Below are 22910 nucleotides of genomic sequence, written 5' to 3'. Positions count from 1 at the left end.
TGTCTGCATTGGTCAGCTAGATGGGTTTAATAACATTCTTAGTTTCATCCTGTACAGTAAAGAACGCCAAATTCAGAATAAAAGGGAAAACAAAAAAAATAAGCTGACTTTTGAGTAGATACATAGTGAGCAAGTTTAGGAGATGGGAGAACAGGTCTATTAGAGTCAAGTGACCTCAAAGCACGAGAAGTTATTTTGTATCATAACAGATGCTAAGTAAACAGGCTGAGAAAAGTGAAGTGCTTTAAATGTTAAACACAGAATTTTAAACTGGTATCTGAACTGAATAGGTAACCAGTGTAAATGAATCAATAAGGGACATGATCATATAATGTAGCTTTACAAAGAAAGCATGCAGCTGAATTCTGAAGCGTTTGTAAACGACATAAGTTAAATGACGAAATTCCATAGTAAACTGTATTACAGTAGTCAATTCTTAAAAGAACAAATGCATGAACAAAAGTGTGTGTGATGCCAGAGTATCTAAAACTGATCTAATTTGCCAAAGCCAGTAGTAACCTTTTTTAAAAAGTTCTTGTGAGAAATGTAATGTAATGTAATTTATTTCTTATATACCGCTAATCCGTTAGGTTCTAAGCGGTTTACAGAAAATATACATTAGGGTGCATTAAAATTATAAGTAGGATAGGTACTTAGAAATTCCCTTACTGTCCCGAAGGCTCACAATCTAACTAAAGTACCTTGAGAGTAATAAAGAAGAGAAAAATAGAGATAGAGGAAAAGATAAGAAAATAAACATTCTGACAGGTTGAAGAGAGGAGAGATAGGAATAGATGCAGAAGGGAGGAACCGTTGAACAATAGAATTCTGGGGAAATTTAAATGATAAAAATAAAACAAAACAAGTGGCAAAACAATAAATGAGATTAAAATAATTCATAAACTGGAAAGAAAAATAAAATCAAAACATAGTCTTCAATCCACGATTTCAGCGTCAGTGATGGAGTGGAGCAAGTTAGTAAGTAAGTAAGGAGACTGCTTCAGAAGAGGTTGATGGTGATTGTAGGAATTTCTCTGCTGCGAAAAGCCGCCTGGTGCTGGTGTTGGTGCTGTTGGGGGCTGATAGGGGACCCCTGCTTTGCTGCTGCTGCTGAGGTAACGAGATCTGAGTCGAAAAGGGGCTACTGAAGCCGGGCATGTTCATCGCAGCGCACGGCTTGTGTGACACCGGCGAGAAACTCTGGAAAAAAGCTGGGCTAATGGACGATGGGATCCCAGGGTAGAAGTTCCCAGTCTCCGGGCCGGGTAAAGCATTGATCTGGCCGCTGTCACCAGGGTTAGGTGCGCCGGAGATAGGAGGAGGCGGCGAAGAGGTCTGTACCGACCACAGGGTGCTGAAGCCGGTCATAGGGGGTGAGGTGGAGCCTCCTAGGGCCGGGGGACCGGCCATCTCTTGTCTCGGCAGTTCGCTGAAGCCGGCGCTTCCTTTGCCTCCGCCGCCACAACTCAGCAGGTGATTCCCGGGGGGCTTCAGAGCGATCTTGGCTGTGGCCTGCAGATAGGCAGTGGCGGCGGACGACGACGACGGCGACACCACACTGGCCTCCGAGAGATATGAGAATCAAAAGAGAGTGCAGAATCAAAAATAGCTCCTAGATAACAAATTTACCTCTTAGTTAAGCACAATCTACAATGTAATTTATCTTCCGCACAGGTTAGACAGCCTGCTATAAAATTATCATCACTGTATTTACTTTTTAGCTGTAGTAACCAATTGTTTTCACTGTAGAGAATGGCACGGTGACAAAATTCATCACCATTCCTATCCCCACAGATAATCGCATTCTTTAAGGAGAGAGGGAAGAATCAGAGTATGAATGGGCATAACCACTGACCCTCAAGCCTTGCACTGAAAATGCTGGTATAGAAGGACTGAGGTTGAGATAGACACTAAAGAATGACACAGAATTGTTTCCCAGGGTTATCCGTGGGGACAGGAATGGTGATTAATTTTGTCACCATGTCATTCTCTGCTTTCAAGAACTTTCTATTGCCTTTCTAGTTAGTTTCCCAAGTTTGTTTTATTAAACGGATCCTGTGACAGCATGTTTTGTTTTTTTTTTCATAACTATGCTTTGCTCTTTTCCCAGCTGTCCCTCTGGATTAATGAGAAAATGCTTACAGCTCAGGACATGTCCTATGATGAGGCCAGAAACTTGCACAGCAAATGGCTGAAGCACCAGGCATTTATGGCAGAGCTGGCATCCAACAAAGAATGGCTGGACAAAATAGAAAAGGTAATCAGGAATGAGGTGCATTCTTTGTTTTGTTTTATTTTCTCCCTCTTGGGAAAGAAGCTCCTAGGCTAAACTTTTGGCAACAACCAAGATTCTAAAATGATTGTTTTGACAGGAATGCAGACACTTTATTTCTGTCCCATCTAAAAGCCACAAGCTTAAGACTTTGAGAGGAGATTTGTATAACATCTCTGGTAAATATTGGATGTGGCAGCATCTGGTTGCTTAAGCTTGTAAACTGCAAAGATAGCAATCGGATCTTTTGCCTATGAATTTCTCTATAACTTTGTGCCTGAGAAGGAAATGTTTCCTGGTGTATCTGCCACCATAAATAAAATGTTGTTTTTTGTTTGTTTGTTTTACTGAAGTATGCAAACTTGAATGCAATTACTATTTGCAATATCTTTTCAGACTTTCTGTATACAAACGATCATCACATGAGCTTTTTCTCAGGGGTTGATCTACAAGATAAACATCCCATGTATTGTTTCTTTGAAATTTCTGTATTGGAATTGAGCATATAGGATGAATATAGATGGTTCTGTTTCCTGTAACCTGAGGCAATTTAGTTTTGTAGCTGTCTTTGTGCAGCAAAGTCTTGTCCTGTTAAAGTCCTTGATAAATGAAAGTGACACAGAGCAAATTCCAGTGCAAACAAAAGACAGTAGAAGATGCTGTCTAGATTTTTGCCACTCGCATTGTCTGTTTCAGTGACATTATCCCTGTAGAATTATGCGTTTGGCAGATGGGTGTGACATGTGAATACACAAAAGCCTGAATAAACTATTCTCTGCTATTGCTCTTATAAATCAGGTAAGCAAATTCCACACTTTTTCATATTCTGGGGATGATGATATGGTAGAACTATCTAGTCAAAATAAATTGCATATTATTGGCATAATAAAGTTAGTATTGAGTCTTTGAATGTTATTTATGTATAAATGCATTGGTTCCATGTTTTGCAGGAGGGAAAGTTGCTGATTGCAGAGAAGCCAGAGACTGAGGCTGTGGTAAAAGAGAAGCTGACAAGCCTGCACAGAATGTGGGAAGAGCTTGAATCTACTACACAGACCAAGGCTCAGCGTCTTTTTGATGCTAACAAGGCTGAACTTTTTACCCAGAGCTGTGCAGATTTGGATAAATGGTTGAATGGCCTGGAGAACCAGATTCAGTCTGATGACTATGGAAAAGATCTCACCAGCGTAAACATCCTCCTGAAAAAGCAACAGGTATACAAGTTTAACAAAAAGCTAACTAAAATTCATGTATACAGACAGATGTAAGGGAAGCAAGATTGCTTAAGAGTTTGCAAACCTATGGTTTTAAATGAAAAATCTGTTTTTGAAGGTACAGTATTTTTCTGGATTGTGAATCCTGCTTGTACTCACTGTTATGTCTCTATGGGGGTGAAGGGAGGAGGACTGCAGCTAGATGTTAGGTTTTAGTTTTTATTGCTTATGTTATAGATTGGATTTAATTCACTTAATATACTACTTGTACAATGTATTAAGTGGTTTGCAAACTATAAATTTAAGAAAATAAATTTACATTACAGTGCATCAATATATTTACACCTTCATAGAAGTATGTATAATATAAAATATGGAGAAATAATCTAATGGTTGGAGCAGCAGGCTGGGAACCAGAGGGCCCACAGCAACTCCTTGTGGCCTGGGGCAAGCCACTTATCTCTCCATATCTAGAGGTGGTGCTAGCAACCTCACCCTATTTATGGTCTGCCATGGAAACTGTCACACTTGTGGTAGTCACGAGTCATTAATGGCTCACTGCTTTGAGTAGCAGAGATGTGTGAACATGTGTATATAATCACTCATCTCTAACCAATGAGGAGGAGTTGAGTCATAATATAATAACATATAAGAATGATCCAGTCTCTCAATGAGTTTTGCCTAGCATTTATCCCACAGCAGGCAGCTGGCTTGTTTCACATTTGTTTTCAAGGATGCCTTGTTACACTTGGGTTTGAAAGCCCATCAGTAGTAGCTGAGCAGAGCATGGTGTTCTGAAGGGAGAAATTCAGCTTCAAATACAATTATGTGAAAAAGTATTTCCCCCTCCCGCCTTCCCCAATTTCCTATATTATTGCATACATATCACATTTAGTATTTTCTGATCATTAAACAAAATATAATATTAGACAAAGGGAACATGAGTAAACACAATTTTTAACTATAACTTTATTTAAGGAACAAAGTTACCCATCATATTGCCCATGTGAAAAAGTCACCATCCTCTTAGTTAATCAACCAGTTGACCAATTTTAACTGATAATTAGATTCTGCTGTTTGATTGCAGCCAGCCTTGTTGATTCTAAACCTCACTATCAAGTTTATTAGTTTTTAATATACCGACCATCAACAAATATCTGGCCGGTTAACAATAAAATTTAAAAGGGTAAGAAAGATAAAAGATAAAATAATAGGCATTTAAAAATGAATAGAGTGAACATAGATAACATCAACTAGACAAACTTGAAAGTGAGGGTAAAAGAGAAGGGAGGGGAAAAGTTACATATTTGAGAAGTAAAGGAGAAAGTGGTAATGGGATAAAACGTATAGGGTAGGGTCGCTTTGTTAAAGCGGTTGGTTGCTTAAAAGAGAAAAGGAAGTAAAAAAAAATTTTTTTTTTTTTTTTTTTTAGAAAAGGAAAACAGAAGGTAAGTCTAAACACAGCCGAATGCATCACGAAATAAAAAAGTCTTTAGGTTTATCTTGAATTTGTCTAGATGTTGTTCATCGCGGAGTTGCTGTGGCAGAGAATTCCATAATGTTGGGGCAGCTACTGCGAAATTTATTTTCCGGGTGTAATAAAAGTCTTTTATGGAAGGAATAAAGAGAAGCTTTTAATCAATTGACCTTAGAGTGCGTGGGGAACATTGGGGAATGAGAAGCTTATCAAGAAATGAGGGCTGGTGAGAGAGTTTTATTTTGAAGGAGAGTAAGATGATTTTATAGGTGATATGGTGAGTGATGGGGAGCCAATGTGCCTCTTTTAGAAGAGGAGTAACATGGTCAAATTTGCCTATTTTGTAAATGAGTTTTATTGCTTTGTTTTGTATTAATTGAAGGCGTCGGATTTCTTTTTGGGGGAGACCGTTGAGAAGAGAGTTGCAATAATCTAAGTGGGAGATGACTAAGGAATGAATCAGGATATTGATTGAATCGGTCTCTAGAATTGAAATTAGTGACCGAATGATGCGGAGTTTGAAGAAACAGATTTTTGCGACCGAACTAATATGGTCGTGGAAAGTAAGATCCCTATCAATGATGACGCCTAATAGTTTTATTTTTGTTTCCATTTGTATTGGAGTGGATTTGATAGAAATTTTTCCCAATAAGGATTCGCAGGTTTTGATTGGAAGTAGGAGGCCACGGGATTTATCAATATTGAGGGAGAGTTTATTTGAGTAGAGCCAATCATTTATGGTGTCCAATTTATTGTTTATGTCTTTTATGTCTAAGATGTTTGAAGTGTTGACTGGGTGAAGAAGTTGTATGTCATCTGCATAGGCAAAGATTGTGAATCCAATAGATTGTGCTAATGTAAGAAGAGGAGACAGAAAGATATTAAATAGTAATGGGGATAGAATCGAACCTTGCGGGACACCATAGGTTTGTGATATAGATGAAGAAGTTTCATTCTTTACATGGACTTTAAAGCTACGTTCGTTAAAATAAGATGTGAACCATGAAAGAGCTGGACCTGTAATACCGCAGTCTTTGAGTCTATTAATAAGAAGAGAGTGGTCGATAGTATCAAAGGCTGCAGACAGGTCAAGAGAAATAAGAATAACAGATTTTTGATGGTCATGGTAGTAATGTATAGTTGAGATGAGGCCTAGCAGTGACAATTCTGTTGAATGTGAAGAACGAAAAGCCAGTTTGGCATGGATGTAAAGCATGGGTTTTTTCAATGAATTCTGTAAGTTGGATATGAATGATTTTTTCAGTTAGTTTAGAGATTAAGGGTAGATTAGCGATAGGGCGGTAATTTCTAGGTAGAGAGGAATCTAAGTTGTGTTGTTTAAGTTTTGGAAAAACAAGAGCTGTTTTCCAAGCAGTAGGTACTAAACTGTCGGAGAGAGACTTGGATATCATTTCCCAAATGTATGGGCCGAAAAAGGAGAAGAATTTTTTAAGAAGCGAAGGGGGAATGCTCTCCAAAAGATTGTTGGAAGTGTTTAAAGATTGTAAGATGAGAAGGAGATTTGCTAGTGAGGGCATTTTGAAATTTGAACAAGAGCTGAATGATAGTTGAGTAGAATCATTGAGAATGTGAGGAGAGGAAGCAGGAAATGAAGGTCCAAGATGTGATCTAATGTCTTTGATTTTTGTATCAAAGAAAAGTGATAGTTCGTCTGCAGATGGCTGGGTAATAGGGGGTAGGTGTTTTTTTTTTTTTAGAATATTTTAAGAGTGACTGAGCAAGATTGAAAAGGGTGGAAGAATTACGGGTGGAAGTAATAAGTTTAGAGTAGTATTCTTTTTTAGTTTGTTGAATGGCTTTGATAGAGAATGGATATGATAGAGACTTACAAGATCATGAAGGGCATAGAGAGAGTAGAGAGGGATAGATTCTTCAAACTTTCAGAACATAAAAAAACAAGAGGGCATTCGGAAAAGTTGAAAGGGGACAGATTCAAAACGAATGCTAGGAAGTTCTTCTTTACCCAACGTGTGGTGGACACCTGGAATGCGCTTCCAGAGGACGTTATAGGGCAGCGAACGGTACTGGGGTTTAAGAAAGGATTGGACAATTTCCTGCTGGAAAAGGGGATAGAGGGGTATAGATAAAAGATTACTGCACAGGTCCTGGACCTGATGGGCCGCCGCGTGAGCGGACTGCTGGGCGCGATGGACCTCAGGTCTGACCCAGCGGAGGCATTTCTTATGTTCTTATGTTTTTTATAATGAGAGGTTTTTTCCTTGAACAGAATAAGGAAATTATTGAGGAGTGTTTTACGCCATTTATGCTCTACGGAACGAAGTTGTCTACGAAGAAGAGCAAGTTTTTCGTTATACCTCAAAGTTCTATAAGCCATGATTTAAGAAAATTCCAGAAATGATGAGAAAAAGTTGAAATATATTAGTCTGGAAAGGGTTACAAAGCTATTTCTGAAGCTCTGGGACTCCACTAAACCAGAGTGAAAACCATTATCTGAAGACTTGGAACAGCTAGCCTGCCAAATTACTCCAAGAATACAGCAACAACTCATCTAGGAAGTCACACAACATCCCAAAAAAACTGCAGGTCTCTCTAGGCTCGGCTAAGGTCAGTGTTCTCCACTCCACAATGAGAGAGTGGGCAAAAACGGGAATAATGGAGGAAATAGCTAGCAACTCCTGACTAGGAAAATTACAGGGTAAACACAAAAGATACCCAAAATGCTGAGAATATGATAGATAAGTACAGATAACTAGAATTATCAGATGTGTGTAATTCTAGGATGAACATAATACATGATACTAGTATTAAGCGCATAAGTAAGTAGGTTTTAGAATGAATATAGGACACGATACAAGTATTATGTGTGTATATACATAAGATGTGAGTGTATTAACCATCACAGAAACACTCAAACTTTGATTTGTACAATCATTACAGAAGCTCATGTAAACTGCTCTGAATTGATTCCCCAGTCATAACATATGGATCTGGAATGGCCGAGTTGTCATCCCCTTACAACTCCACTTCCCCTACCCTCTCCCTTACCCCCTTAATCCCTAATGCCCTCATGTTACTTAATAATCAAAGCTTATATGACCTCAGCAATAATGTCAACAATGAATAGACCTCAGACACATTATTGATGGTAATAACCAGGCCACAGCTTTGTTTTTTGGGACAACAAATAAATAAGCAATCAACAATTGCTTCACATCCCCAGGAACAGCATGAGATGCCCCCATGGTCCCACTTGCCGCAGCGCACCATCACCTGCCCAGGTACACACCTCCTGAACACCGTCCGCACCGAAGGAAAGCATCAGAATAACCACCACTCACCGCAGCTCCAAGTGGCCAACCAAACAGGAGGGCTACCTACACCCCCAGTACCCCACCGCAAAACTAATAACTGGAAGCGGCTAAGCCACCTCCGGGAGCAGGATGTGCCCCCCTTCCCCCAACCAGAAGCAAATTGTAGACATAACTAAAACCCTTCAACCGGCCCCAACCCTGCAGTAGAACCACTCAGCAAGAAGGGCTGAAACAAACGGAAAGTCCCAACCCCCCAACGCCAGGCAAACCCTCCAAGACTGAAGCGCGGGACCTCCCCCCCCCCCAAGCCACTAAATACAAACACTAGCCAGACATAGGACCCTACACCGGCTGCACCTGACGATGTTGGACATAACATAAGAGTCCCTTCGCTCCCCTTAAGGACAACCCATCCCCCTGGTCCCCAATCTGAGAGATCAGCAACCTCTCCCTCTAGGTTATCCGTTAGGCCACGAATTACACAGTGGCCAACACGCCCAAGACCCAATCACTCCACGTCCGAATGCCAAGGATGCACCCCAAAAGAAAACACCCACCACTTACCTGTGGCAGAGAAACAACCTCCCTCACCATCACCAAGGAAGTCCCCCAAACCCTGAGGACCAAGTCGATGGCATCGCCCAGGCTATCCAGACCTGGGGGAAGATCACCCATCGTACCGAAAATAATATCACCCAGCAGTTCCAATGACCCACAGGATTGCACCGCAGATTGATAACCATGGAACCTTTCTTACCCTTGCCAGCAGAATAGGAACAAGAACAATAGGGGCCAAACCAGTACATTGCCTGAGGAGCCTGACCACATCCCCATTCAGCAGGGTCCCAAATCACCACCCTGTATGAGACAAGCACCCCTAGCCCAGCCAGTACAGCTAGGGCCTGAGGGCAGGCAAGGGCCTCCACCAGACCTCGTTAGACCCTCCACTGCACTACCCAGTCTCCTACCACCTGGCCCCTCCCAAAAGACTGCAGCTCCTGCTCAGGAGGGTACCGCTAAACCTCCCTGTTCACCCCATAGCGCTATATTTGCGACCACAGAAAATCCCAAGTCCTGCCATCTAGCAAAAAAGGGGGTAAGCCGGGTATCTATGGAACCCTAACCACAACCACTCCAGCCCCTCACGTTCCCACAGAACCACCAGTCCTGACAAAGGTCACCCAGACTGCTCTGTTCAGCTCTAGAAACCCCAGAACTACCTGGACTTGCCCTAAAAGATACCTCTGAACCACCCTATCCAACCTGTGCAGCGGCAGCCAACCTCCACCGTGCGGGATCGCAGAGCCTACTCCAAACCGCCCCAGCCCAATGGAAAGCACAGAAGCCTCAACCGCCGGCCAGGACACGTACTGAGCAGTCCCTCCCATCCACGGCGCACCTGCTCCACTTGAGCAGATGAAACAACTCCCTGGCCTCTGGGACAGCATCAGCCGAGTCCACCTTCAAAGCAACCAGAGCCAGCCCACCTGCAACAGCTGCCTCCGAGGAACAGGGAAGAATCCTGTGTCTTGGAGGCTCGAGTCTCCACACCCCCTCCCTTCATGCCCTGCTCCTCTTCCTGCAGCCAATCACTTCTGGGCTGCTCGGCGGGAAGTCAAGTTTCACCTTGCACTTCCTGCCGCCCCCCCTTTCCAATCTATTCCCCCAATTGCCTAAGAACATTCTCCCCATGGGTGACCAGTACGGGCCATCCAGTCCATTGTTATGGTCGCCCATCAAAACGAGCTCTCGGGCTCTTCTTTAGTAGTGGTATAAAGTAGAAGCTTTCAATAAACAATAATAGGAGAGTAGTAAGGCAGAATCTCTGCTATCCATGATAACATCAGTGTTAGTTTCACATTTCAAAATTGCACCTGGATGATGCCTCAAGCTTTTTGGAATAAAGTTCTGTGGACAGATGAGTCGAAATGAAACTCTTTGGACAACACAGGTTCAAATCTCATTGCTGCTCTTTGCGATCTTGGGCAAATCACTTAACCATCTGTTGCTTCAGGTAAAAATTAGACTGAGCCCTTCAGGGAAAGGAAAATAGTGTATCTGAATGTAACTCACTAGGCACATGCAGCACTATACATTATACATGCAAGAGAAGGTCCCTTCTCAGAACAGCTTACAATCTACTGGAAAAAGGTGTGAGCAGTATTCAAATGAATGAATGAAATAATAATTTAAAAAATATGTTTACTCAGGATCTCTTTGTCTAATATTACACTTTGTTTAAAGATCAAAAACCAGTGTGACATATGAAGTAATAGAGGAGTAAATACTTTTTCACATTACTATATATTCACCCACTAAAAGTAAAATCCAGCTCCTGCTCTTTACAACAGGTTGGTATGGAGGGAGCATTCAGAATTCACCAAAGCAAGAAAGTCACAGTCATTTTGTGTCAGCAACCACTGTCAACCAACTATAAAACTTGCTTGTGCAGAGTTTCAAAGGCAGTTTCATTTCACACTTTCTTGGCTCAGGAGTATTGTTGCAAGCCAGTTTGGGTATAAAAGCTGTTGAACAGGGACCCAGTTGTGAATGAATGAATGCTCCATGATACTTCAAGAGCTTGGTGGGTAAAGATACTGTCTGAGTTGGAAAACCTAGAAATCAGCCGTTGAAAGTTGCTAGGCAACTAAAAAAGTTTACTAGAAAGTGCCAGATTACTGTTACAGATCTAATTTCTCTCTGACTACTGGATTACCACCAAATTCACACAGAAAATTCTTTCTGTGACCTATTTGTCCAGTCACTAACACCTTAAGCAGGAGGTGTTCTTTTTTGTAATGCACATTCATTGGAAAAAGTATAGTGGACAAAGTAGGAAAATAAAAATAGGCGAACATCACTCTTATATGCTACAGTACTGGTAATTGAGTTATCAAATACACAAAATGCTGCTGTATAATATGAAAAGCAGTGATCTAATAATCTGAAGAGGCCAAGTTGGCATTAGAGGAAGAGATCGAGAGTTAAAAGTAACTGCTAATGGTCCAAGTTTTGGCTTACCATTTCTTATTAAACATGGGGTTGTCTCTCCAATCCCAGGCAGAATTTAAGTGGACCGATTTACTATGTAGCTCAGGGATGCCCAATAGGTCGATCGTGATTGACCGGTAGATCACCAAGGCAAAGTGAGTCGATCGCGGACCCCATCTCAGGTTCCGTGATAGACTTGAATTGCCTTCACAATCTACCGGGCCAATCAGCCTTCCTCTCCCCGACGTCAATTCTGCTGTTGGAGAGGAAGTTCTGGATCAGCCAATCGCTGCCTGGCTGGCCCAGAACTTCCTCTCTGACGGCAGAATTGATGTCGGGGAGAGGAATGCTGATCGACCTGACGCAGGGAAGCAAAGAGAGTTTGGGGCGGTGATGGCTTTGGGGCCTGTTCCCCAATGGCGGCAGCAGTGGCTTGGGGGAGGGCAGGAAGAAAGAAAGAAAAGGAGCAGGCAGGAAAACAGAAGGAAAGAAAGGAAACAGAAAGAAAGGGGGCATGAAGAGAGAAAAAAAGAAAGGGAGGCAGGGAGAAAGAAAGGGCAGGGAGAGAGGAAGAAAAAGTTGGGGGAGGGAATGAGGTCTGGAGGAGAGGAAGCATACAGGCTGAAGGAAGAAAAGAAAGATTGGATGCACAGTCAGAAGAAGAAAGTGCAACCAGAGACTCATGAAATCACCAGCCAACAAAGGTAGGAAAAATGATTTTATTTTCAATTTAGTGATCAAAATGTGTCCGTTTTGAGAATTTATATTTGCTGTCTATATTTTACACCATGACCTCCTTTTACTAAACCGCAATAGCAGTTTTTAGCGCAGGGAGCCTATGAGCGTCGAGAGCAGCGCTGGGCATTCAGCGCATCTCCCTGCGCTAAAAACTGCTATCGTGATTTAGTAAAAAGGGAGGGGGGTATATTTGTCTATTTTTGTATGGTTGTTACTGAGGTGACACTGCATAGAGTCATCTGCCTTGACCTCTTTAAAAATACCCCGGAATATAAATGATAATTAACATTTTCTCTGCGTACAGTGTGCTTTGTTTTTTTAAAATTTTATTGTTGGTAGATCATTTTGACTTGGTCATTTGAAAAATAGCTCGCAAGCCCAAAAAGTGTGGGCACCCTTGATGTAGATGTTTGGAGCATGCAAATGGATTTACTGCAACTATGACTGTACATCGATTAAAAAATTTAATCGCATGATTAATCACATAAAGTGCTCCCTATGTAGTGCACTATAGAGATAGCAGATGTAAATTCTCAAAATTGACTTATTTCAATTACTAAAGTAAAAATGAAATCATTTAAGAACATAACTTCCTTAGCAACAGCAGCAGATGAATCCAGAGACCAATGGGATAGCACACATCTACCAAGAGGGGGAGATAGAGAAACTGATTAACAGGTGGTCCTATTGGCTGGCACTCCTCCTGTATCTTCAGTATGCTCTATCTCCCAGCAGGTGATGGTCGCTATTCGAATAGCTCCTGGATTCTGGCTATGGCTGGAAAATTATTTTCTCCTGTTGAGGTTTCTCTTCAGTGAGACTGCCATTCTATTTCTCCTGTTGAGGTTTCTCTTCAGTGAGCTGGTGATGCTATTTCTCCTGTTGAGATTTTCTCTTCAGTGAGACAAGGGTGTCCGGCTGAACGGTGCCGACTTTAGGGGTTACACCTGGGCCCCCCCAGGTCCCTGCCTCACCCTCCCTCCAGTGATAGAGGGCTACCTGGGTCTCTATTTTTTCTTCTTTCCCTTAAAAAAAAGAGACCATTTGCTATTTATGATTGTGCCTTATCAGGGGTGCTCAACCAGTGTCTACGGCGTCTGCCAGCCCTGTCAGCCTGGTTGTGAGTATTCCTTTTTTACATTGCTTCTGCGGGCTATGTATTTTTTAGTGGTGTGAGAGCTGTGTGCTTTGTTTTGAGGTTGTCTTTGACCTAGGGTTTTTGTTGTTGGCATTATGTTTTATTCTGGGAAACCTGCAGCTGTGCGGTCGCATGGTTCACTACATAGATAATTTCTTTCTCAATAGTTTAACTTTGTTGGACAGTGGAAAATTTGCAGTATGTGGAAACTTTATTTTGGAAGTGTGGATGTTTCCGTGAAGGGCTCCAGATTGATGTTTTGGGCATGGTTGTTTGAATCGGTGCCTTCCCGCACGCGGGAGCGCAAGCTTGTTCTAGTACGTGGGTGGGAGAATCCTAATGTTTGCGGCCTGTTCCTGGGGCTGCCCTTTGTTCAAGTCGCCAAGATGGCCACTGTTTGTGGAGCCAGGGCCTTTCCGTGAGCGGGCAGCTCACGCTTGTGCTCCGACGCTGGCGGACGCGCTGCGGCGTTCTTGGAGTCTGTTTCGGCAGCTTCTTTTCTCTGCGCCTTCCTCAGCCTCCCTGTGTTTTCAACACAGTTGAAGGGGGCCGGCTCAACAGGCACATTCTTGTTCTCTGGCACTGCCGAGATCGTCATGGCGTGGATGGAGTTCTCAACGGAACGGCCTTGAGTTCGGGTGGCCGCGACGGTGTTTACTTATCCAGCTGGTAAGTTATTTTACTGTAGGCTGGGAGTCACTGTCTTACGGCGAGCAAGAGGCTCGCGCTCCTGCGCTGGTGGGGGCACCACAGCGTTCAGTGCGTTGTTTTTTTTAGCTGGCTGTTATTGGCGTCTGCCGCAACTTTCTATGCCTTCGGAGTCAGATGCATCGGCAGTGCTAGCAGTTTTCTGCATTAATGAGATATTAGATCTCGGGGTGTGGAGGTCTCCCGAGTTGTTTGATCTGCCTTGATAGCATTATACAGGCACTTAGAGGGAGAATCTGTTCTGTGCTTAACCAACCAGTTTCGGCTTACCTCTGTACTGGGAAAGCGGCAGGTGACTCATTGGACAATTTATGTCATTCGCAAGAGAGTTCCCAGTGCTTCATTCGGGTCTCTCCTCATCTATATCGGGGTCTCCTAAGGGTGAGACTGTATAGGTTTGGCTGTTTCCTGAATATTGGTGCCATTTCTGCAGCGTTGAATGTGTCTGGTAATGCTTTAGACCTGCTTACTGCACATTTGGGGCAGTTCTAGGGGCATAAAGGCTATGCTCGATTTCCTGCGAGCACGACTGTCTTTTTCTATTTCTAGAGTAACTGGGTCTACTGCAGGGGTGTCTGATCTTTTGCTTTCCCTGGGCTGCATTGAACAATTCAACAATAAAACATGAAACATTTTTTTTAAAAAAACCCCATGAAAATTGAATAAGAATTTTCCCTTTAAGGGCAGTCGTATTTTGGAAAAGCTGGCATACGGTATTCTGATCGCGTGGGCTGCCGCAGATTAATTATACTTGTTCTTACGTTGCATGCCTAGTATGTTCTCAGGAGAGTTCCTTTCTTCTATTCAGGACTTACGGCTCTCCTCCAGCTCATTTCCTGTCATCTGCTTCACTTGGAAGGGATCCTTGCTTCCTCTGACTGCTCTTTCAGCTTTCTTACGGAAAGGGAAATATGGTAATATCAGGTTGCGGGTCTTTGGATTTTTCTTTCAAGTTGTTTGCACCTTTGCATTATTTTCTCCCATTTCAGCTTCTTTCTTGGTATCACTGTGTATTGTGTGTCCAAAGGTGATGCTGGTGCGAGATCCCCTTCCCAGGTTGCTAGAACTTGGGACAGTGGTTTCTGCTCTTACGGAACTAGGGGTTGTTATTTCATTTTCTTCATAGTGCCCGAGAAGGGGGAATTGATCTGACTGGTGATGGTTTCATATGGGTCACTTTGTTTCTCCGAGTTTGCCATTTCATTTGGGAAACCGTGAGATTATCTGTCTGTCTTCTCATGTGGCCACCACGTCAGCAGTTTCTTCGCTTGGTTGTTCTCTGTTTAAGCAGACATCATTGGGCCTTGCCACGGTTCCAAACATTTTCATGGATGTTGGTATTAGTGCTAGCGTTTTGTCGCATAGAGGTGTTTTCTTCCTTGGACTACTGGTTGATTCGGACATCTTCCAGCTAGGTCAGTTTACCAGACGCACTTGGGTGCATTATTTTCTTCATTCTTTGTCTGTGGATATTCACATTTCCGATGAGTTCTCTTGTTCTAGGTCACATATTGGAATATCTGGGGATGTTGTTGGTCACGTACGAGAAGAGTGTGTTTCTTCTCAGGGAATGGGGTGACAGATTTCAATCTCCGGTTCCCCTCCTTCTTCTTCTTGTTCTTCAGTCACCCAGTGCATGTGTATGGGATTCTGAACGGGTTTTAGGATATCTGGTGATGACTCTCCTGGGACTTTCAGCTCGCTTTCACGTGAACTCACTGCAGCAGTCACTTTTGTTCAGGTGGTTCATGGTCTTTCAAAGGTTTACCTGTACTATCTAGTCGGCTCCTCAAGCCTCGCTCGGTGTGAATTGGTGACTCAGCAAGATTACTCTTTTCAAAGGCATGCCTTGGTCTTTGCTGGACTGGCGCATAGTCACCCCCCAGGCTGTCGGGTAGGGGGGCTCGGTGCCTTCCTTCCTCAGTACATGGCGTCTGGTATTACCAGGAGATTCTGTACTCGTTCATTCTTCTGGACTGCGACATGGTCTGGCTACCGTTTACTGAGTTTCAGGAATTCAGGAGTTTCAGCCCATTCTTCCGGCATGGCGTTACATGTCTTTTAGGAACATGTTATTGGGGTGGTGTTTCTCTACGTCCAGGACGGTACGTGATGTGCTTGGTTGGGCGAGTATAGTTCTGGTCTCCTTTGATGGGTGGAATCTCATCTTTCTCGTCTGCTCGTCCTTTTACGAGACAGGAGCAGGGTTTGGATGGCCTTTCTCACCTCAAACTCTGAGCGGGGACCATCTTTGTACAGCGCTGTGTTCACCTTTCCGCGCTTTGCAAGGACGTATAATAGTTGTAATACCATCTTCTACATCCTGGAGATTAGGAACTCTTCTCTCAAGCGTTCCGACTCTTTGTATGCAGGTGAGCTCTCCTTGAACTAGACCTCATGGCATCGTCTCCAAATTCCCAGTTTTCTAGTTCCTTTGGCGGATGCAAGGGTGGCATTCAGAGGGGGTAGCAGCATTGCTTATTTCTCACCTCTGGTTTCTCTCTTTTGGGTGTTTCCCCTGGCAGTTGATTGGATGGGTTTGTAATCTCAAGCTCGCTTTCAGGGTGCTGTACTCAGAGAATCTCCGGCTTGGCTGCGCCCTTCTTGCTATACGGATCTGATGTGTCTTTCAACGGCCACTCTGTTGGGATTCCTGGTACTTCCGGATTTGATTTACTAGGGTCTGACCACCCTGGTTATTCATCCTCCTTTGGTATTCTGACCTGGCTTTTGATAGGTCATGGGTGTCATGGCCCTCTGCCTGGCTTCTATGTTTTCTGTTTTTCCTTTTTGGCATATGCATTCTGCCAAGGGCTTTGTGTTCCATTCCCTTCCGCTTCAAGTGGCAGTATTGGCTTGTTTACAAAGCTCGGTGTCTTGCTCTTCGCTTACTTCTCAGCTTCATGAGGTGCAGTTCCTGGATGGAGTACTGTCTATTCGTACGCCTATTAGACCCTCTCCGGAGTCTAGTCTTCAGGTACTTCTTTGCCGTTTCCTGGAGGCTGTTTCATGCTTACTTTTTGAGCCTCTTACAGGCTATGTCTTTGAGCACAGTGTTTCTTGGGACCATGGCTTCAGCTCAACAGTTTTCTGTGTTGCAGGCCTTGTACGGCAGGGTTTACTATTTCTGATTTACGAAGTCTGGGGTGTCAGTTCGGACGGTACCACAATTTCTCAGGAGGTGTCATCCTTTCTTTTATGACACTCTCCCTTTTCCTTCCTTCTTCCTGGGTGGAGAAATGGGGAAACGTGCTGTTATTCACTGCATTTTTTTTAAAGTGCGGAGCGTTCACCGGGAGCTAGGTTACTAACGACTTTTGGTGGTTTAGATCACCTTTTTGTGTTCTCCAAGGGATGCTTCAAACTTATGGCGGTGTCTTAAGCCTCCGTTGCTTGATGGGTCCAGGAAGACATTATTAACGCTTGCTTGTTGGCAGGGCAGCAGTTGGCGAATGTATTTCATCACCATTCCGCTGTTTTGAAACATACAATGCCGTCTCGTAGTCATTCCAATGAGGTAAAATAAGTGGCATTACTTCAAACTAAATACCATCGAAGTGGTTTCACCTTCTCAGAAAAATCAGAGGTTTTACTCCAGGTGTTTCCTAATTTCAAAGAAGATGAGAGGTCTTTGTCCAATTCTCGACCTCCGAGCCTTAAACAAATTTCTAGTCAAAGTAAAGTTTTGCATGCTATCTTTAGGAACCCTATGCCCACTTCTAGAATGATTGGCTGTGCTCTCTAGACTCCAAAGAGGCTTACACACACACATCCATACATCCTCTTCACAGAAATTTTCTGCAGTTCCACATAGCTCATCAACACTTTCAGTACAAAATCCTGCCATTCGGCCTATGTTCCTCTCCAAGAGTATTCACCAAGTGCCTAGTGGTCGTGGCAGCAGCCCTTTGTACTCACGGGTTGCAAGTGCTGCTTCTTGTGACTCTGGGCAAGTCAGTTAATCCCCCCATTGCCCCAGGTAGAATGTGAGCTTACCAGGACAAATAAGGGAAAAATGCTTGAGTATCTGAATGTAAACCTCTTAGGTTATAAATGGTATATAAATACTAAAAATAAATAAATAATAGATGACTGGCTGATAGCTACATCTCCTCAAGCAGTACACTCAGCAGCACAAGTTGATAACTTCTTCAGCTTAAAAATAAGACCCAAATACTAAAAGATTTACTCGGAGATTTCGATCCGGGTTTCTTGTGCATCACTGAATCATGGATCGAAAAAGATGATTTTTTTCACACAAAAGAACTTTGCCCCCCTGGCTACTGCGGCCTCTTCTCTCCCAGAATCAACCGGAAAGGAGGAGGCCTGGCTCTGCTTTACAAATCATTCTTCGATGTCCAGCTCCTTGAAAAGGGCAGCCATACCTCTTTAGAATTCATGCTAGCTTCAGTCAACGATGAACTTCATCCCTACCCATTAGGTATCCTGTTACTTTACCGCCCACCTACCCCCTGGAACAAATCCTCCGAACTTGTTCTCAAGGCCATAACAAGGGCCTGCCTAAAATTCCAGAGTCTATTGATCATTGGTGATATTAACCTCCACCTAGACGATAACACCAACAAGGATGCAACTGATTTCAAAGACTTCCTCACCTCCCTAGGCTTCACTGCTCCTTCGCCCACCCCTACCCACGATAAGGGCATACTTAGACATCATCAGCTGTCTCGACCTGACCGAACACAAAACTTCTGCTTAAGAGGCCCGTTGGGAACATGTCCCCTGGTCTGATCACCTTCTAGGCTCCATCTGCCTTCCCATTTTCATGTCTCACCTTGGCACTCCACCCCGAGCCACTAACTCTATTACCTACTGCAAAAAAATCATGAGTGAATTGTTCTGGTCTCAATTTCTCAACCAACTTCCCCCTTTTCCTAAACATGCCGACCCAGATTCCAACTGGCACAACTGGGTAACCCTTTCTGGGACCACTTACCATGCTCTTGCCCCTTTATCTACTAAACCTATCTCCTATTCCCGCAATGCTCCCTGGTATCTTCCATACCACAGGGAATTGAAGCAGAAATGTCGAGCCCTTGAGCGTAAATGGAAAAAAATCGAAATCCCCTTCTGACAGACAATCCTGGAGAGACAATATCAAGTTCTATAACACTGTATTAAAAAAAGCAAGGAAGAATTTCTATGGAGATAAATCACCAGATCAAAAAACCAAAATACTACATTGTTCAACATCTGGCGCAACCTAACCTCAAAAAACGACTCCACCTTTCCCCCTTCCCCCCATCCGCAAACGACCTAGCCAAATTTTTCAATGAAAAGATTACTACCATTAGGAGTTCTTTCCCCCCAGCTGTCTCTTACAATTCTCTGCCTCCCAATGACTCCAACCCTATCCCTGCTGATAGATCCTGGACTGCCTTTGAACTTGTATCCGAACCCCAGATCTCTAAACTTTGTCTCAAACTGAAATCCTTCAAATGCATCCTAGATCCTTTCCCATCCTACCTTTATGAAAACATTCCTGCGCAGGCCATCTCATCCCTTACCAGTCTTATAAATACTGCTCTACTATCGGGCCTGTTTTCCACAGAAATGGGACACATTGCCTTATCCCCTCTTCTGAAAAAAGCCGATCTTGACCCTTCCTTACCATCGAACTACCGCCCCATAGCAAATATCCCTTTCCTAACTAAACTGCTAGAGGCCATAGTCGCTACCCAGCTCTCTTCTTACCTAGAAAGATTCTCCATTCTCCACCCCTACCAACACGGCTTCAGACCCAGCTTCAGCACTGAGTCCCTCTTAGTTTCCCTAATTTCAAAGGTTCAACAACTACATTCTCATAACAAATTCGCTGTTCTTTTACAATTCGATCTCTCTGCAGCTTTCGATGTCGTCCAGCATGACATACTACTTTATCAACTTTCTGAGATAGGAATTGACTCCACCATCCTAAAGTGGTTCTCAAACTTCCTTCGCTCTCACTCCTACACTGTCAACACAAATGGGTACCATGTCCATACCTTGGACACCATCTTGCGGTGTCCCTCAGGGATTACCCCTATCCCCTATTCTCTTTAACATCTACATGTCCTCCCTGAAGCTCCTCCAACTTTCCCCCCTTGAAACAATCTACACATACACTGATGACATCCTTGTCCTCCTTGTAACAGACCAGAACCTCACCAACCTCCACGAGAACATTACATCTTGCATAATGAGACTCCACTCCTGGTCCCTCTCTGTACAGATGAAACTAAATCAATCAAAAAAAAATTACTCTGGCTCGGCCCAAAGTTAGAACACCTGCCCACCATCTTCGCACTACCCACAGGCACTGTTCTGCACCTTGAGTTCTCAAGCAAGGTCCTTGGCATCACTATTGATTCTTCTCTCTTCCTCAACGACCACCTCAACTCCTTGGCAAAATCATGCTTTTTCAACCTTCACATGCTGAGGAAAGTAAGATCCTACTTTCGCCAAAAACATTTTGCCATCCTCGTCCAATCCATCATCCTCTCCAAACTTGACTACTGCAATGCCATTTACTTATGCCTAAGAAAAAAAAAGTCTTCAAAGACTCCAGCTTATCCAGAATACTGCAGCCAAGTTGATCTTTGCAAAACGCAAATCTGACCATGTCTCCCCACTCCTGTCCAATCTTCACTGGCTGACAGTGATTTCCAGAATCCATTTCAAATGCTCCTGCCTGGCTTTTAAGATCATTCACAGCATCCTTCCTCCCCTAATCCCACTATCCTTTAACTCCTCGAGTCCTGACTCCACCAGACTCGCTCAAAGATATAAACTATCCTTCCCCTCTCTACGCGGTATTCTCTATGCAGGTAAACTGGGAAAATCTCTTCTCTTCAAAATCACAGGTCTCTGGAACGACCTTACTATCCCGTTGCGGAACCTGGGCTCTCTCCAACTAATCTGCAAGCAACTGAAAACTTGGCTCTTCTCTAACATATAATTCTATTTTCCCCCTTACTCTTCCATTCTATATATAAGCTCATGTAAACCTTTTCCTTTCTCTTCTTATATTTTAAGTTCTTGTAAACCGTGCCGAGCTCCACTTCCGTGGAGAGGATGCGGTATATAAACTTAAAGTTTAGTTTAGTTTCTGGGATTTGACATCAACTTTCCAAAGTCGCTGCTTTGACCCTTTCAACTACTGCTATTCATAGGAGCCTTACCCAAAACTGTTCATCTATGGATGTTTCTGCTTCAACAAAGACGAGACACTTTGCTTCATCTTTGCACTCAAGTATCTACTCTACAAACCATCTCAGTGAGACAGATGATGTGACTCATAGGTCACATGGCCTCTGCAAGACCTCATCTCAGAACAGCTCAGTGGACTTTAGCATCTCAATGGTCTCAAGCTCTCGATCTCTTATCTCAAAAGATCAGTCGCCCAAAACTTGAAAAACTAGAAACTCTTCTTTAATCTCTTCAGTAGTGAATGGATTTGTCAGATCTCTCCAGGGGGTCTGTTGCTTCACGTCCCTTCACATCAGAAAGTACTCAAAATGGACATGTCCATGTATGTTTGGGGGGATTATTTAGACGGTCTCAAGACACAAGGTCGGTGGTCTGTTCAAGAGAAGACATTCCACATCATCTTGTTAGAGTTCCGAGCAATTTGAAATTCTCTAAAATCCTTTCTAGAGATTCTTTCTAACAAAGTAATCCTTGTTTGAACAAACAGACAAGTAGCGATGTACTACATCAACAAACAAGGAGGAACAGGTTCTCTTTCTCTCTGTCAAGAGGCAGAATACATATGGAACTGGGCAATTACTTGAAACATATTTCTCAAAGCCATATATGTACAAGAGAAATGGAATACTTTAGCTAACAAACTCAGCAGATTTCTTCAGCCTCACAAGTAGACTCTCAACTCCAAAGTATTTCGACACATCATCTATTTATGGGGGACTCCTCAAATAGACCTGTTTGCGTCTCCTTTCAATCACAAATTGCTTCAATTCTGCTCACAGCAGTACTCTTCTCATCGTCTCGAGGCAGATGCTTTTCTTCTGAACTTTTCTTCAAATTCCTCTACGCATTTCTACCAATCCCTGTAATTCTCAAGACTTTAGTCAAGCTCAAGAACAAGTCAGCCACCATGATTCTAATAGCTCCTCGGTGGCCTCAACAACCTTGGTTCTCCCTTCTACTTCAGCTGAGTTCCAAGGATCCAATTCCCTTACAATCCTTTCCATCTCTGTTCACTCAGAGTCAAGGATCTCTGTTACATCCCAACCTGCAATCTCTGCATCTGACAGCTTGGTACCTCTCAGTCTTACTCCAGCAGATTTTAATCTTTCTGAATCAATACAAGCCATTATAGCTGCTTCAAGAAAACCTTCTACTCAGCAATGCAATCAACAGAAGTGGACTTGCTTCAATTTGTGGTGCACTCTCCATCATCTAGATGCTTCATCCTCTTCAGTGTTGGATTATCTTTTCCATTTATCCAGTTCTGAACTGATAACTATTTCGATCAGAGTTCACCTCAATGCTATTAGTGCTTTCCATGTTATTGTCAACAATAAATCTCTGGCCACTCATCCTCTTGTTTCCAGGTTTATGAAAGGATTATTCAATTCCAAACCTTCACTCAAACCACTTTCATTTGTTTGGGATCTTCATTTGTTTCTCACTTGGAGAGTGATCTTCATGATCTCTGTCACTTCTGCTCGTCGAGTGAGAGAACTTCAAGCATTAGTTTCTGATCCACCATACACAGTATTTCATCATGATAAGGTGGTTCTTAGGACCCATCCAAAATTCCTTCCAAAAGTAGTCACAGAATTTCACCTTAATCCATTGTGCTTCCAGTCTTCTTCCGAAATCCTCATTTTTATCCTGGAGAAATAACTTTTCACACAAAACTAACCTTATAGACTAAACAGTTGCCAAAAAGTCCTGACTATAAATAAATCAATGATTGGCTAACCTAAGTAAATTCTTAGAGGGACTGTTTGATCTTGTGAAAGCCGATATAAGAAATATCTAAACTTAAACTTGAAGGACCTCAGTATGAGCTCTTAAGGTATAAACGAGGGGTATTAAGCTCAGGTAGTAA

The 22910-nt window shown here is 43.0% G+C and overlaps 1 protein-coding gene across 3 annotated transcripts in view; it reads left to right on the top strand.

The window, feature by feature from the left end:
• SPTBN1 (spectrin beta, non-erythrocytic 1) overlaps positions 1–22910 on the top strand; it is a 569130-nt gene that overhangs the window by 413444 nt on the left and 132776 nt on the right. For all 3 annotated transcript variants that reach the window (XM_033938993.1, XM_033938994.1, XM_033938992.1), the window contains 2 exons: positions 2111–2257; positions 3223–3486. In XM_033938993.1, coding sequence (XP_033794884.1) covers positions 2111–2257; positions 3223–3486 — 411 coding nt within the window. The remainder of the gene's footprint in view (positions 1–2110; positions 2258–3222; positions 3487–22910) is intronic.

Source organism: Geotrypetes seraphini, chromosome 3, assembly GCF_902459505.1.
Source record: "Geotrypetes seraphini chromosome 3, aGeoSer1.1, whole genome shotgun sequence".
In the NCBI taxonomy this organism is placed as follows: domain Eukaryota; kingdom Metazoa; phylum Chordata; class Amphibia; order Gymnophiona; family Dermophiidae; genus Geotrypetes; species Geotrypetes seraphini.
This window is presented reverse-complemented; position numbering and strand designations above follow the sequence as displayed.